Source organism: Arachis duranensis, chromosome 10 (genome assembly GCF_000817695.3).
Source record: "Arachis duranensis cultivar V14167 chromosome 10, aradu.V14167.gnm2.J7QH, whole genome shotgun sequence".
NCBI lineage: Eukaryota > Viridiplantae > Streptophyta > Magnoliopsida > Fabales > Fabaceae > Arachis > Arachis duranensis.
Genome location: NC_029781.3, coordinates 73,474,217 through 73,489,437, shown reverse-complemented (window position 1 = coordinate 73,489,437; position 15,221 = coordinate 73,474,217). Strand labels below are relative to the sequence as shown.

Below are 15,221 nucleotides of genomic sequence, written 5' to 3'. Positions count from 1 at the left end.
AATCCAAGAGATAAACATTCAAGCCTTGTTTGCTTGTAGAACGGAAGTGGTTGTCAGGCACGCGTTCATAAGTGAGAATGATGATGAGCGTCACATAATCATCACATTCATCATGTTCTTGGGTGCGAATGAATATCTTAGAACAAGAATAAGCTAAATTGAATAGAAGAACAATAGTAATTGCATTAATACTCGAGGTACAGTAGAGCTCCACACCTTAATCTATGGTGTGTAGAAACTCCACCGTTGAAAATATATAAGAACAAGGTCTAGGCATGGCCGAATGGCCAGCCTCCCAAAGAGGGTTCAATCATAAAAACATGATCAAAAGATTCAAGTGATCAAAAGATCTGATCTAAGAACTAGACGTCCAAAGATGAAAATACAATAGCAAAAGGTCCTATTTGTAGAGAACTAGTAGCCTAGGATTTATAGAAATGAGTAAATGACATAAAAATCCACTTCCTGGCCCACTTGGTGTGTGCTTGGGCTGAGCATTGAAGCATTCTCGTGTAGAGATTTTTCTTGGAGTTAAACGCCAACTTTTGTGCCAGTTTGGGCGTTTAACTCCCATTCTTGTGCCAGTTCCAGCGTTTAACGCCGAGCAGTTTTGAGCTGATTTGTAACGCCAGTTTGGGCCATCAAATCTCGGGCAAAGTATGGACTATTATACATTGCTGGAAAGCCCAGGATGTCTACTTTCCAACGCAGTTGAGAGCGCGCCAATTGGGCTTCTGTAGCTCTAGAAAATCCACTTCGAATGCAGGGAGGTCAGAATCCAACAGCATCTGCAGTCCTTTTCAGCCTCTGAATCAGATTTTTGCTCAGGTCCCTCAATTTCAGCCAGAAAATACCTGAAATCACAGAAAAATAGACAAACTCATAGTAAAGTCTAGAAAAGTGAATTTTAACTAAAAACTAATAAAAATATAATAAAAACTAACTAAAACATACTAAAAAACATACTAAAAACAATGCCAAAAAGCGTACAAATTATCTGCTCATCAATTGACTGGTTATAATTAACAATATTTTGTTTAACTTGTTTAAAAAAGTAAATAATGCTTCTTTCAATGTATATATGTGAATATTAATGTAAATGTTAATGTATATATCTAATCTTAATATCAATGTATATATCTAATGTTAATATTTATATCTGATTCAAGACGGATTACTCCATGTCTGTCGGTCTGAGATATTAATTTATATATCTGTTGGAACTGTCTGACTGCTATTTTGTTCCAGGTTCACAGTGAATGAAATTAGGGTATTTATCAAGACATTAAGAACCCCAAAAAACACAATGAACCGAAATTAATACACTGGATGAACTGAAAAAATTGCATATATCAATATAGCAGAGAGCTAATTATAAAAAAATATTTCAATCAGTGTTCAATTTCAGAAACACCTGAACTCTCTAACATAGCACAATAAATTGGCTATTCAATAAAAAAAAGTGACTTTTGAATAAAGAATTTCACAAAAACTAATATCAAAAACAAAAAAGTTACTATTCATTAAAGACTAACAACAGTAAAAAATTAACCCTACTATAACATCAGTGAACCGAAATTTGCTCATGGAAGAAAAGAAATTTACATTAATAAAAATTAAAACACGTATAATCATGTCTGGGATAATTCATATCCAGTGCATTGTAAAGGTTGTAGCTTGACTGAATGTTTGATCTGCCGTCTAAAAGGTTCAACTGCAAAAGACATAATAAATCGTATATTAGCAAAGTGCATAAATGAATTTTTCTCTAATTGAAAGCAAATCAATTTTACCTTGCTTGGGGCTGTCTTTTTCTTTTTCTTCGTGGCATTTGAGATCTTTCTTTCTAGGTTTGATCCAAGTCTGTTCTTCAGCCCGCCTCTTGTTTTGACGCATGGCGGGCTTTGAAGGTCGTTCACGTCGCTCAATGTTGCTTCTTCGTGGGATAACGAACTTTTTCCTTTGCTTCTCTCTTGATATTCTTGCATCTCGGCCATGACCTTGTCAAATGCCCGGTGTAGAATTTCGGTCAGCTCCTCGAACTCAGATGCAAATTTGCATATATTGTGTGACCAAAACACCAAATTGTCCAATCTCTTACTTCTCGGCTCCAGTAGAGGCTCGTCTTGGCTTTTCTTAATGTGTGTATGCCTCCTCTTTATGTTCTTGCTCCAATATTCCAATATGTATTTTGGTGCCATGTTATCCACTCTCTTGAAGCTTAGGACACTCAAGGAATGGCGACATAGTATGCCCCCTTGACTCGAACAGCAAGCACTGGCACTTTACCTCTTGAGATATTGCGTCGTAGGTAACGAAAAACTTGTTGAATTTAGAGTTGGAAACCTGCTCTATGACTTCGCTGTTGTGAAACCTAGGGTGAAATGCACTGATCTTGTGATGCAGTTCATTTTACCTCTGAATTGTGCTTGAACTTCCCTGAACTTCTCATGGGTATACATGTGCTGAAACTGGGCCTCTATTGCTGATTTTGTAGCGTACAGTATCACGGTGTGAAAATCTGCAGCATCAAATTCTCTCTCTCTTTGCTCTCTGCTTGCTAGGCAATTGTCGTATTGTTTCACAAATTGTCTCAGGGAGCTGTTGCATGTGATAAACTTGTTGAAAAATGCTTGCATGCTCTCACTCTTTTGTGTGCTTCTCATCCTACCCCAGAATCGTCTTCCAGGTAAACTGGAATCCATATATGCCGATCCTTGTACAGCTCTGCAGAATGAACCGAACCAATACGCTGTGGTAAACCAAAACCTGTGCATGGTTTGAAACAAAAAGGTATGGACATGAAAATAATTTAAATTAAAACCTCAGTTACCTAAGAGCCACTTGTTGCCTCCGAGGCCGTACTTTGTGAGGAAATCGTTCCAGTTTCTGTCGAATGAGTCTCTCGTGTATGAATTCCAAACGACATGTTGTTGGCATGCAAATCTCAATTGCCCTTTGCATCGATACACATTGGTTGGTAAGAATGCCTTTTGGTGCCTTCTCTCCCATGCAATAGAGCCAACACTCGAATAGCCATTTGAATGATTGGATGTCCTCATTTTTCATCAGTGTACATCCGAGAAGTGTCGACTGACCGTGGTGATTCACGCCTACAAAAGAACCTAAAACCAAATTGTACATGCATAAATGGATGCACCCAGATAGTGTTGAACCAAAATTTGTAAATTCACTGAACCTAAAACTATACGTGACTAAACGGAATACTTGTTTATGTTGTAGGTGGTTTTAAATGAAACTGCGTCTCCGAAATACTAGCATGCGGCCCTGCTTCATGCGACGGCCCAAAATGCATGTTTAATTGAGTGATTGCCTTTGAGGTTGAGCTCGAAAAAGAAATTTTGGTTCTTCTCTTTCATTCTTAGTAGGTACTTCCTGAATTCTTTGGCATCCTCTTGTTTGGAAACATTCCTTACTTCCCTTGTGATGTAATTCCTCACAGCTTTTTCTATAAAACTTAGTTCATGGTGGCTGTCGACTGCTGCTACAATGGATTGGTAAGTTTTGCTCGGTCTGATTTCGGCTTTCTCATTGGTTTCGATGGTGCAACGCACAAACATGCTTAGCTCCCTGTGTTGTCTGAGCATCTCTGCCCGGTCTGGATAGCAGGGATGTGAGTGATTTAAAACAACTTTGAAAATTGTCCAAAGACCAACGTCCTTCATTATGTGTACATAGATCCTAGTTGGATAGTTTAACCCGGCTGAGGGGTTTGTTTTCAAAGTTAGAGATATCTTGGATTTCCACATCTCCTCTCTACTGCATACGATTAGTTGATTCTTAACCTTGTCTCCCTTCTGAGTCGTGTTCCTTATTTTTGTAGAAAAACCAGCAAGTTTGGAATAATGTTTATAGAACTTTCCAGCTTCTTCTAATGTCTTGAAAATCATCCCCACCTTTGGGACAAATTTTTCATCCACAACACACCTGGTCTGCATAATGAACCGAAAACGTCATTATGGAGAAACAATTATATAATACTCAGTGAACGAAACATAATCCATTATATAAAATCAAATTCAAACAGCTTTCTGTATAGTGAACCGAAACACGTACTCATGGTAAAACAATTCTATAGTACTGAGTGAACGAAACATAATCCATTATTGAAAATCAAATTCGAAACACCTCTATCTACAATTTAGATATTATCAATTCAATTCAAATCAGATTCAAAAACACCTACGTCCATTAAATTTAATTCAAATAAAATTAACAATTATATTCCATTCAATTCTATTCAAAATTGAATAATCCAAACCTCATCAGCATGATTCGTTTCAGAAGAATAATCCAAATTGTTCTCATTCAACTGATTTGAAGTTGAATCATTCATTGTTTCGATTCAGAAGTGAAGATCGAAGAAGAAAACGAAAAAGAAGAAGAACGACGAAGTTTATTACGTTGAAGTCAATGCAATTCAATAAAGAATAATAATAAATAAAATGCGAATAGAGGAGAACGACGAAACTTATTACTTTGAAGAAGAAGAAGAAGAAGAAGAAGAAGAACGAAAACGCGAGCAGAGAACAAGGTTTAGGTTGTAGCAGAAGGTTTACGTTGAGTAAAAGATTTATCACGTAGCAGAGAAGCTTTACGTTATATGCGGCACGTGTATGACAAACGAGTGAGGGTGTGGAGAAGGCGCGTCTGGAAAAAGGAACTTGGATAATTTGGATGAATTATTTACATAGATGTAGAGATATTCTGTACTGCATAATAATTAATATTAATAAATAAAANTTATATTTGTTTATTTTAAAATAAAAGATTATACTTATTATTTTTAAAACATTATATATTAAAATATTTATATATATATATATGTACTAATATGTTTTATATTTATAAAGTCTATTAATATTCTCTTTTAATCATAGTCATCAAATTCGGATTGGATTGATTGGTTCGACTAAAAAATTAGTGATATTTTAAACCAATTTAAATTACTCTTTTAACCATTTTTATAATTGACCTGCAGAAAACCAATTTAAATCGAACATATTTGACCCGACAGGTCAATGTTCCATCCACGTACCTCCATGACGCACAAGTGGTGCCATAGATGACTTTAATACTATTAGTGTTTATAATTATATATATCATAAAAGCAACGCCAATGCACTTATTAAGTTATGTTAAAGACTTATAATTATATATATTATACTAAAAGTAATTATATATTTAAATTAAAACAATACAATTTGAATAATATAAAATATTATTTTTTATCTTTCATAATAATATTGTATTTATTTATTTTATAGTTTAATTTTAATATATTAACAGTATAAAATCAGGGGCGGAGCTAGAAATTATTTTGGGAGGGACTAACATAAAAAATATAAGTTAAGAAGAAAGAAAAATTAAAAATTAAAAAAGGGTTAAACTAAAAAATTAAAAACTTAATACATACATTTTATTAGATTGGGGGGGCCATTGCCCCCTTGCTCATAACGTGGCTCCGCCACTGTATAAAATATTTTATATAATTATTCAATCACTTTCGTTTTTGAATAATTATTCATGCGGTTAATATAAAAAGTAATTATTTTTACTGATATATTGCATTATATGATTAAATATAATGCATCAAAATTTTAAATTTTATTATAACTGTATATATCTATTTAATTATTACCGGGTCAAATAGTTCGATCAATGATTCACTAATTGAACCATTAATCCAGTGACCCAATAATTTAGTCAGATCAATTGCTGATTTGGTTCTGATAATTATGCCTTTAATAATATCATTTTATTTAATAAAATTTAATAATTAATAAAAAATAGTGCATTCAATGCGCACAAAATTACTAAACTCGTTTTAGACAACCCGACTATAGAGTATCAAACTAAAAAAACGTAAGAGATGTAAGTTTTTACTAATAGAGACAGAAAACTTTTAAAGATATAATAAATGTGGCCAATGGCATAAACATTGTGTTACAATTATTTGGAGTTAATACTCAAAGTGGTTATTCGTAGTTGAACCTCAATATCGTTTCTGAACTTAAAATTGTCCTAAATTTATCTCTCAACTTAATAACAGTCGTCCCTGAAATACTTTCTGATGACAAATTAATGACGTGGTTGGATAAATGCAATGCTAGAAGCCATGATATACTGGTAACATGTCGCCGTTTTATTTTTGGCGCACAAATAGAACATGAACGACGTCTTTTAAAGTATTTTGATGGGTTTTAACTCCAACATATGTTAAAATCCCTCAAAATATTCTAAACGATGTCGTTTACGTTCTATTTGAACACCAAAAATGAAACAATGATGTTTTATCAGTCTAGCATGGCTTTTTACTTGATCTCCGTCTAACCACATCATCATTTCGTCACCGAAAAGTATCTTAGGGACGATTGTTATTAAATTGAAAGACAAATTTAGAACAATTTTAAATTCAGAGACGATATTAAGACTCGACTACATATACAAATTTAAGACCACTTTAAATATTAATTTAATTATTTGTGTATAATTCTATCTTCTGCGTAACTCTTCATGTTTATATATTTTTTTTATTACAAAAACTTATAAAGTAAGCACACACTAGCGTCTCAAATTGTAAAAGGTTTTATATATTAAATTTTTTAATAGAATAATAAAATAGAAATTATTTTAGATATAAAAAAATGGTGCTTTGCTTAAATATGGGTGTTTAGGTTGTTTTATAGAATTGTAAAGATATCAAAAAAATAGTCCAACATGTTACCTGCGTGTTGCAACACGTTACCTACCTGCGTGTTGAATGAATGTGCGCCACATAACAACACGTTACCTGCATGTTAAACAGATGTGCGCCATATGGTGAACAGATGTGCGCCATATGATAACACATTATCTGCGTGTTGCATACGATTGTGCCACGTGTCTAACACGTTAGTTGCGTATTAACTCAGTACGTTACCTGCCTGCAACGTCTACTCACTTGTGTATACACTAAAAACTTTCATTTTCAAGTAAAACACACCTCTAAAATCCATATTAAAATTTTTTAGCCATAATAGAATGCTTAAACAATTATTTATGCATGAGATATTGATTTGCGTGATATATATCCTTTATATATTAAATGTTGGTGGATACTACAATAAAAATTTTATAATTATTTTTATATAAAAATATTTTTTTTTAACTCTTAAATGATAGATTGTATAGGTTAAATTTTAATATTTATAAAAATATTGTCTTTATTTAAAGTGTAACTAAATAAATAAATTACACTTTTAAACAAAATATTTTTATAAAAAAATATTTTTATCATCTTTATTTGAGTAATTATTTTAAATATTTCTGTTTATTATAATTAAAAAAAAATCGTCATTATTTTATATTTACGGGGTACGCTCCTAAATAAGCATTTGAACTGTGTGAACTTTTATCTTTATATTCTCATAAAAATTAAAAGGGCTAGTCATAAGTCATAGGATCCCAACAAGTCAAAAGGTCTAGCGAAGATATTTACATGTCAAACTTAAGCTAGCTATTACAATTAACTCCCTCACCTCCAAAAAAAACCTAGTATATATAGTTTACGTATAATACATATGCCTCCATGCATCTAGGCATAATCTAACCTACTTTTTTTCATATTGATAAAAATAGAGAAAAAGGAAAAAGAAAATAAGAACAATTTTAGTCTACATTATAGTGTAGTATAGCACTAGTAATAGATAGGATAAAGTAGAGTTTGAATTCAATTAGGTTTATATGTGAGTTGAAAATATTTTAATTTTAATTCTATTCGTTCTTAATTTGCGGATATTCAACTTTACTTGCGAGTTACTAAAAAGATACAATATTATTATATAATTTTATGCAAATTTAAATTAAAACTTATTTTTATGTAAAATAAAAAATGTATTAAATTATTAATAAATGATTTTCTCCTAGTGACTAATAAGAATATTTTGTATTTAGTGAGAGATCTTTGATTCAATATTCATTCGAAATATATTTTTATATAAATATATAACATATATAAAGTGCGGATTGATCGGATGGGACTTAGTCTTAATTCGCATCCTACAATATTTGTTGCAGATCGGATTGACAACCCTATCTAATTGAATTGAGTCGGATTAGATATCTGCGGATAGGGTACATATTGCCACCCCAATAAAAAATAGGTGGTTATTAATTTTTAGTGGACTTTATTTTTTCACCTTGAGACAATTTTACTGTTCTTTTTCTTTCAAATTTTAACATATAAGTAAGTATATAGTAACAAATCAGTGTTTTGTTTAGAAATGCAAAACACTTTTTCGTTAAGTACTATCAAATTGCCTAAAAAAAGATAAAATTTTGCATGTGAAACCAAGTCATATATATGTATATTTCCTTAAGCACGTGGTGACAGAGTATATATTCTTCAATTGTTGTATATAATGATCCCATTCATCGTTGACAGTGGAAATGGAAGACTCAGAACCCGAAGACGATCCACATTATAAAATTTCTAATATCCAAACACAGCAAAATGTCAACAATAAATCAATAATGATATAGTATTCTAAAACCGTTAATTGAATAATTATCTTAAATATTACTCCAAATAAAATGTATGATCACAACAAAACAAGAAAGTGAGAATAACATGAAACAATAGAACATGAAGACTCCCACGTTATCCGAAACCCAAAGGAAACAAATAAAAACAAAGGAAGCCAAAAACGGGGCTTATTTTTTTTAATACGGATGCAAATTATGTGTTATGCATTATTATTAGAATAATTGATATTTTTTATATAGTATTAATTTTTTTAAAAAATTGTTATTAGACAAATCAAACACTTCAATTTATAAGAGACGAAGAAAAATATAAAATTAAAGGGTTTGATTTTAATGTATACAATTTTTTTCAAACACTACATAAATATTCGATAAGTCTGAATTTAATATTTAAAATTTTTTTATTTTCTAAAATAAAAATCATTTTTTAATTTTTAAAAGGTAAAATTGGATAATTTGATTTCAACGTTATAAAATTTGTAATTTTTTTTTAAAATAAATTGGTGCATCCAATTTATGAAATGACCATAACGATAAGAATTTGGATCTTCTAAATTTTAAATTTTCACTTTAAAGGATAAAGTATGATCTCTCACCCTTAAATGATTTCTCTCTCATATTTTCTCTTGATTTTCACCTATAAAATAAATGATAAAATATCACACTTTATTTTAGAAAATCCAAATCCTAACAAGAAAACACACCTTGAACTTAACATACATGGGCACTACACATTTTTTTTAATAATAAAATTATTTTACACAAAAATAACTATAATTTATCTGCAAGAGAAATATCTANTTGCAGCGCCAAGTGGAGCAGCTAATAGCCTAATATGGTTAATTAGTCAACAATTGATTATCCATAGTTGCCTTTTAGGTGGATTTTAATTTTATTTTAGACCATAAATAGCTGCGAGGGAAAAATTATACTGGCGTTCACACCTGCATATTACTACAAAAGTACAAATGCTAAACATATATAAGTAGATGAAATTATTAATGAAAATTAATATAGTCATGATTCATGAAAGACAGAAAGAAAAACCGAAAATCAAAGTCAAATAGCTAGTGCCATCAACTAACCCAACTCTACAAGAAACATAATCTTCAAACATCATTCATGCATGTGCTAATAATACTGAACTTGAATTTCTGAGGAATAAAGGAACATATTTGGTGGTGTGCTATGCTATGCGTCAAGGTGTAAACACAATAGGAGCAAATACATTTGTATTCATCAAACTCCGACCTAATTGTTTGAAAAAATTTCAAAATGGAATACTAAATTCCGTAATGTTGATACCTAAATATCTGCTATATGGAAATCAATGGAGCCCATTTTTATTATTATTAAGAAACATCAATCTACCAAAGAAATGTGCATCTAAGGCTTGGTTAGGAAAATTTTTTTGAAAATATAATTGTAAATCAATTTGTATTTGTAGTTTTTAAAAAATAAATTTTTTTTTAAAATATTTAAAATAGAATTTGTAAAATTATTTTTTATTTATTAAAATTTAAAAATTTGATATAATCTTATACGTTAATTAATTTTTTTCCTTCCAAACATGATGATGATAAAAATGATTTTCTTACAAAATTAAGAGAAATTCTCTATATACAAGCGTTTTTTATACAAGTCTTTACAAATGCACCTTCTTTTTCTTCTTGCACACATTCTTTTTATTCTTCTTTTTCTTCTTCTTTTCTTTCGTTTCTTGCCTTCTCTTTCTCATTTTTCAACCATTACTGCACATTCTTCTTCTTCTTGCTGCACGTTCTTCTTCTTCTTCTTCTTTTTCTTCTTTTCTTTCGTTTCTTACCTTCTCTTTCTCCTTCTTCAACCGTTAATGCACGTTTTCACTGCACCTTCTTCTTCTTCTTCTTCTTTTCTTTCGTTTCTTACCTTCTCTTTCTTCTTCTTCAATTACGTACTTTTCTCTCTATTTTCTTTCTTCGTTATTCTCGATTTCCATTATTTTTTGACATCAAGCTCTAAAATCATTTTTGAAGAAGAAGAAGCAGAAAATTAGGAGGAGAAAGAGAAAGAGTTCTGAATTATGCATAAGGTTGCACTTCAACGAATTTTGGATGTATTTCTTAAATTCTTTGGGTGTATTTCTGTAATCCTTTGGGTGTATTTCTATAATTGTTTGGGTGAATTCCTACAACTGTTTGGGTGTATTTCTGTAATCGTTTGAGTGTATTTCTGAAGTTCCATTATCTTCAAATTTGGCAAGAAACTCATTTTCATGGAGGAAGAAGAAGAAGAGTCGTTTATAATGCATGGTAAGTAGCACGCTTTGCAAACAGGAAGTGGTTGAATAATGTGCGTTTATTTACTCTTAAATATGAAAGTGTAATGCGTGTTTTTTGTTGGACTTGTACCAATTTATAAGACTTGTATGTGTAGCAACCCTCAAAAATTAATTACAGTTAAACTAACTCTAGAGAGTTAGTTAAAAAATAGATCCATTATTTAAAAAAAAATCTATTATCCTAATTTTTTAAATTTTAAAATTAAAAAAAAAAGTTGATTTATATCGAAATTGGTTACCTAGACTTTTTCAACCAAAAATAATTCTGATAGGTTGACAGGTACAGGTATGGAAAATATTTAAACAATTCAACAAATTAAAATATTTTGATACCCTTTGTGGCAACTGTATGACTTGTATAAAAAAGATCCCCTCCCCCTCCCTATAGGAATCTATCGCTACGGAAAAAAGAAGAGCAAAGCCAGAAATGAAATCTGACTCTGTTTTCTTCTTCTATTGCTCTGTTTCAGTCTCACCCTCTGTCTCTTTCGTACATTAAACCTTGACATCATTAAACCACACCAATCTCGTAATAATAACAGAAAAGCCCATGGAAACCGAGGCCGAGGGCCCCGGGCTCCCACAACACCAAGCCCACAATAAGCCTCTCTCCGGCATTAACGCTTATGTTGCAGACAGCAGAATTGGCAAACGCTTCAAGCTCTCAGAGCGGAACACCACCTTCACCACCGAGCTCCGCGCCGGCACCGCCACGTTCCTCACCATGGCATACATACTCGCAGTCAACGCCTCCATCCTCACCGACTCCGGTGGCACGTGCTCTGTCTCCGACTGCGTACCACTCTGCTCTGACCCTTCCATCCCACTCTCTAACTGCACCGGACCCTCACTCTCCATCAAGAAGCCCGACGTTTCCTGCAAGTTCGACCCGGTAAACCCGGGCTACACGGCCTGCCTGGAGAAGACCCGCAAGGACCTCATCGTCGCCACCGTTGCCTCCTCCCTCATTGGCTGCGTCATCATGGGAGCCTTCGCCAACCTTCCCTTGGGCCTGGCACCAGGCATGGGCACAAACGCTTACTTCGCTTACACCGTCGTGGGCTTCCACGGCTCCGGTAACGTCTCCTACCAGAGCGCACTCGCTGCAGTATTCATCGAAGGCCTAATCTTCCTCCTCCTCTCGGCGATCGGGTTTCGAGCCAAGCTCGCCAAGCTAGTCCCTAAGCCCGTCAGGATCAGCTCCTCCGCCGGAATCGGGCTTTTCCTTGCCTTCATCGGGCTTCAAAACAACCAAGGAATAGGCCTGGTCGGTTACAGCTCCTCCACACTAGTAACCCTGGCGGGCTGCCCGAGCTCATCTCGGGCATCCCTGGCACCCGTGATCGCCGCGGCAAACGGAACCGTGAGCCTAATCCCTGGAGGCACAGTTTCCGGCGACATATTCTGCCTCCGGGACAGAATGGAAAGCCCAACACTGTGGCTGGGCCTAGTAGGCTTCATCATAATCGGTTACTGCCTGGTGAAGAACATAAAAGGCGCAATGATCTATGGCATCGTGTTCGTAACCGCGGTATCTTGGTTCCGTAACACGAAAGTAACGGCGTTTCCGAACACGGACGCCGGAAACGCCGCCCACGAATATTTCAAAAAAGTTGTCGACATTCACAGCATAAAGAGCACCGCGGGAGCGCTGAGCTTCAAGGGCATAAACACAGGGCATTTCTGGGAAGCCCTCGTAACGTTCTTGTATGTCGACATTCTCGACACCACCGGAACCTTATACTCCATGGCGCGCTTCGCCGGCTTCGTCGACGCCAACGGCAACTTCCAGGGTCAGTACTTCGCCTTCATGTCCGACGCCACGTCCATCGTCGTGGGATCACTGCTCGGCACGTCTCCAGTCACGGCGTTTATAGAATCTTCAACGGGGATAAGGGAAGGAGGGAGGACGGGGATAACGGCGTTGACGGTGGCAGGGTACTTCTTTCTTGCGTTCTTCTTCACGCCGTTGTTGGCGTCGATACCGGCGTGGGCGGTGGGGCCGCCGTTGATACTGGTGGGTGTGCTGATGATGAGATCGGTGGTGGAGATCGATTGGGATGATATGAGGCAGGCGATACCGGCGTTTGTGACGCTGTTACTGATGCCGTTAACGTATTCCATTGCTTATGGTCTTATTGGTGGGATTGGCACTTACATAATGTTGAACCTTTGGGACTGGTTTTCGATGCTTTTAGGTCACTATGGCCTCTTTCTCAAACCATCTAATGCTCCTCCTCCTCCTTCTTCCAATTCCCATAATCTTGGGGTTCAAAGTAATGGATCTTCTGTTAAAGAGCTTCAATTACATCATGTTTAGGTTTGCTTTATTGGATTATTTATTTATTTTTATTAGCTTCTCATTCATACGACAATTTGATAGGAAGCTAGGCTTTCACACACAGTACCACTAAGTAGTCTTCTTATGACCTTTAGGTAATAGAACCACTTCTGAATTCAATTAATGTCCAATTATAGTTTTTAGGTAATAGGGATTATTATTGTGAATACATGCTTTGGTTCCTTTAATGGTTAATGTATACCTTTGTTACTCTTTTTTCTTGCTTGTGTTAATATAGAATTGCATTTTTTATTTTCTCTCCGAGCTAAAGAAAATAAAGGAGGAAATTGTGGATGGACTTGAGTTTTCTCTAACATGTCTCACTCATTTTCGTCATTGTTTGGAGTTACTATCGTTTTTCCTCCCAAGTTTTTGTGCCTCGGATTCAGCCAAATTGCATGGTAGGTTTCCATTATTAATTGTATATTCCGAAAGCTCTTTTATCTTTGACCCTTCTCTGTTTTTTGTTTGCTAATAGTTTTCTATTTTATACTCCGGCATATGCTCTACTTCATAACAAAGACAGAATTTTATGAATACCATATTTGTTTTGGTCTGCTCAACACGTTCAAGAATTTTATTTTATTTTTATAAAAATAAAAAAAATTGCCGAAAGATTTTTTCACCTTTAATACATAGGTCATAGGTGTGACTAATGGGTAAGTTTCCACATGCATGAACGTGTGATTTTTTTAGTATCACAATTGAACTTTATAAGCGTTAGTGCCTTACTAATTGTTTCAACTTAATTATTAATGTTCTGGCATGTTTTATCGAGAAAAAGTTATTTATATCATCATTGAAATTTGTTTGTATATACTCGACCATTTTTAGTTGATTAAGAGTGGTTTAACTATACTTTTTCATATATATATATATATATATTAGAAGTTGCACAACTAATTAAAATTTATGAAGTGTGGAAATTTTGTCAAGTTGTCTTATCCGCATATCAGACACATTTTAGACACAATATTTATCAACACTCGTTTGACATGCGTGTTTATTATATTTAATTATGTCTTAATAAAAAATAAAAAAAAATTTCGAATACGTTTAGACACATTTAAATCACGTGTCATCATATCCAACTTTATTCTTATTTCTTAACATGCATTCTTAAAATAAATTTAAAAATAATATATATTATTTTTTATGTGTGTGTGTGTGGGCGCGCGCGTTTTTTTTTTATATAAAATTTTAAAATTTGTATGTCAAGATATCTCATGTGATATCTTGTTCCGTGTTTATATTCGTATTCGTACATTACAGTTTAAAATAAATAAAACTATTAATACGATTTTCAGCTAATATATGACATCAATTTTCCCTTCTAATTTACATATGTTTATTGTTAACTGGTCTAAGTAATTAAGAAGGGTATTAGTAAATTAGAGAAGTTACTAAATAAAATACGGACTCAAATAAGTTTTTTTTTATTTTTATAAAATACTTATTCTTTGGTTTTGATCTCTATTTTAATTCATGTCGTTATTATTACTCTTTCATGTCAATACTTAATATAGCAAACTAATGGCAGAGACTAAAATAAAGATATTCTTAATTTTATAAAAACAAAAAAAAAACAGGTATTTTTTAAGGAACAAAAATTTATTTAAACCTAAAATACAAGTATAACGATATCTTTTGTTGAAAAATTATTTCCTTCTAATTTTCCATGAAGGCATCAACCACTTAAAAGGATAATGTCACCATGACAAGGCAATAGAAGTAGACAGTTTGTAGTGGAGAATTAATAAAGCAAACATAGACCATCCACTTGTCTTGGACCTCATCTTAATTAAGCAAAGCTGGCTATAAGCTTTTGCCAATAAAATCAAGCAAAAATTAATGGATTAACACGTACCAAAGTACGAGAGGACAGCATGATTCTACTAGTTTAATGAGATTGATTATTGGCTTCTAAACTTAATTCTTATTCCCAAATGAATTCCTGTTTCATTAGATTGTTAAGATTCCGTGTGATGATTGAAATGCACAGAAATTAAATTG

At 33.5% G+C, this 15,221-nt stretch overlaps 2 protein-coding genes across 2 annotated transcripts; one reads left to right on the top strand and one right to left on the bottom strand.

Moving 5' to 3' along the window:
* Positions 1 to 1,631: 1,631 nt before the first annotated feature.
* LOC107470220 (protein FAR1-RELATED SEQUENCE 4-like) lies at positions 1,632 to 4,357 on the bottom strand. The gene is made up of 5 exons (XM_016089608.1): positions 4,283 to 4,357; positions 3,335 to 3,953; positions 2,834 to 3,125; positions 2,417 to 2,727; positions 1,632 to 1,714 (listed from the first exon to the last, which is right to left on the bottom strand). The coding sequence occupies exons 1-5, from the start codon at positions 4,355 to 4,357 to the stop codon at positions 1,632 to 1,634; spliced, it is 1,380 nt and encodes a 459-aa protein (XP_015945094.1).
* Positions 4,358 to 11,236: 6,879 nt separating this feature from the next.
* Positions 11,237 to 13,424, top strand: LOC107470223 (adenine/guanine permease AZG1). Its single transcript, XM_016089612.3, has one exon. The coding sequence runs from the start codon at positions 11,418 to 11,420 to the stop codon at positions 13,185 to 13,187; it is 1,770 nt and encodes a 589-aa protein (XP_015945098.1). The 5' UTR covers positions 11,237 to 11,417; the 3' UTR covers positions 13,188 to 13,424.
* Positions 13,425 to 15,221: the final 1,797 nt, after the last annotated feature.

What these genes read in the sequence shown, in the direction of transcription:
- LOC107470223 (XM_016089612.3), top strand. Translation starts at nt 11,418, where the DNA reads ATGGAAACCGAGGCCGAGGGCCCCGGGCTCCCACAACACCAAGCCCAC.
- LOC107470220 (XM_016089608.1), bottom strand. Translation starts at nt 4,357, where the DNA reads ATGAATGATTCAACTTCAAATCAGTTGAATGAGAACAATTTGGATTAT. An exon ending in TTTCGAGCTCAACCTCAAAG is followed by an intron (nt 3,126 to 3,334) that starts GCAATCACTCAA and finishes ATTTGGTTTTAG; the next exon opens with GTTCTTTTGTAGGCGTGAAT. An exon ending in AGGCAACAAGTGGCTCTTAG is followed by an intron (nt 2,728 to 2,833) that starts GTAACTGAGGTT and finishes TTCATTCTGCAG; the next exon opens with AGCTGTACAAGGATCGGCAT.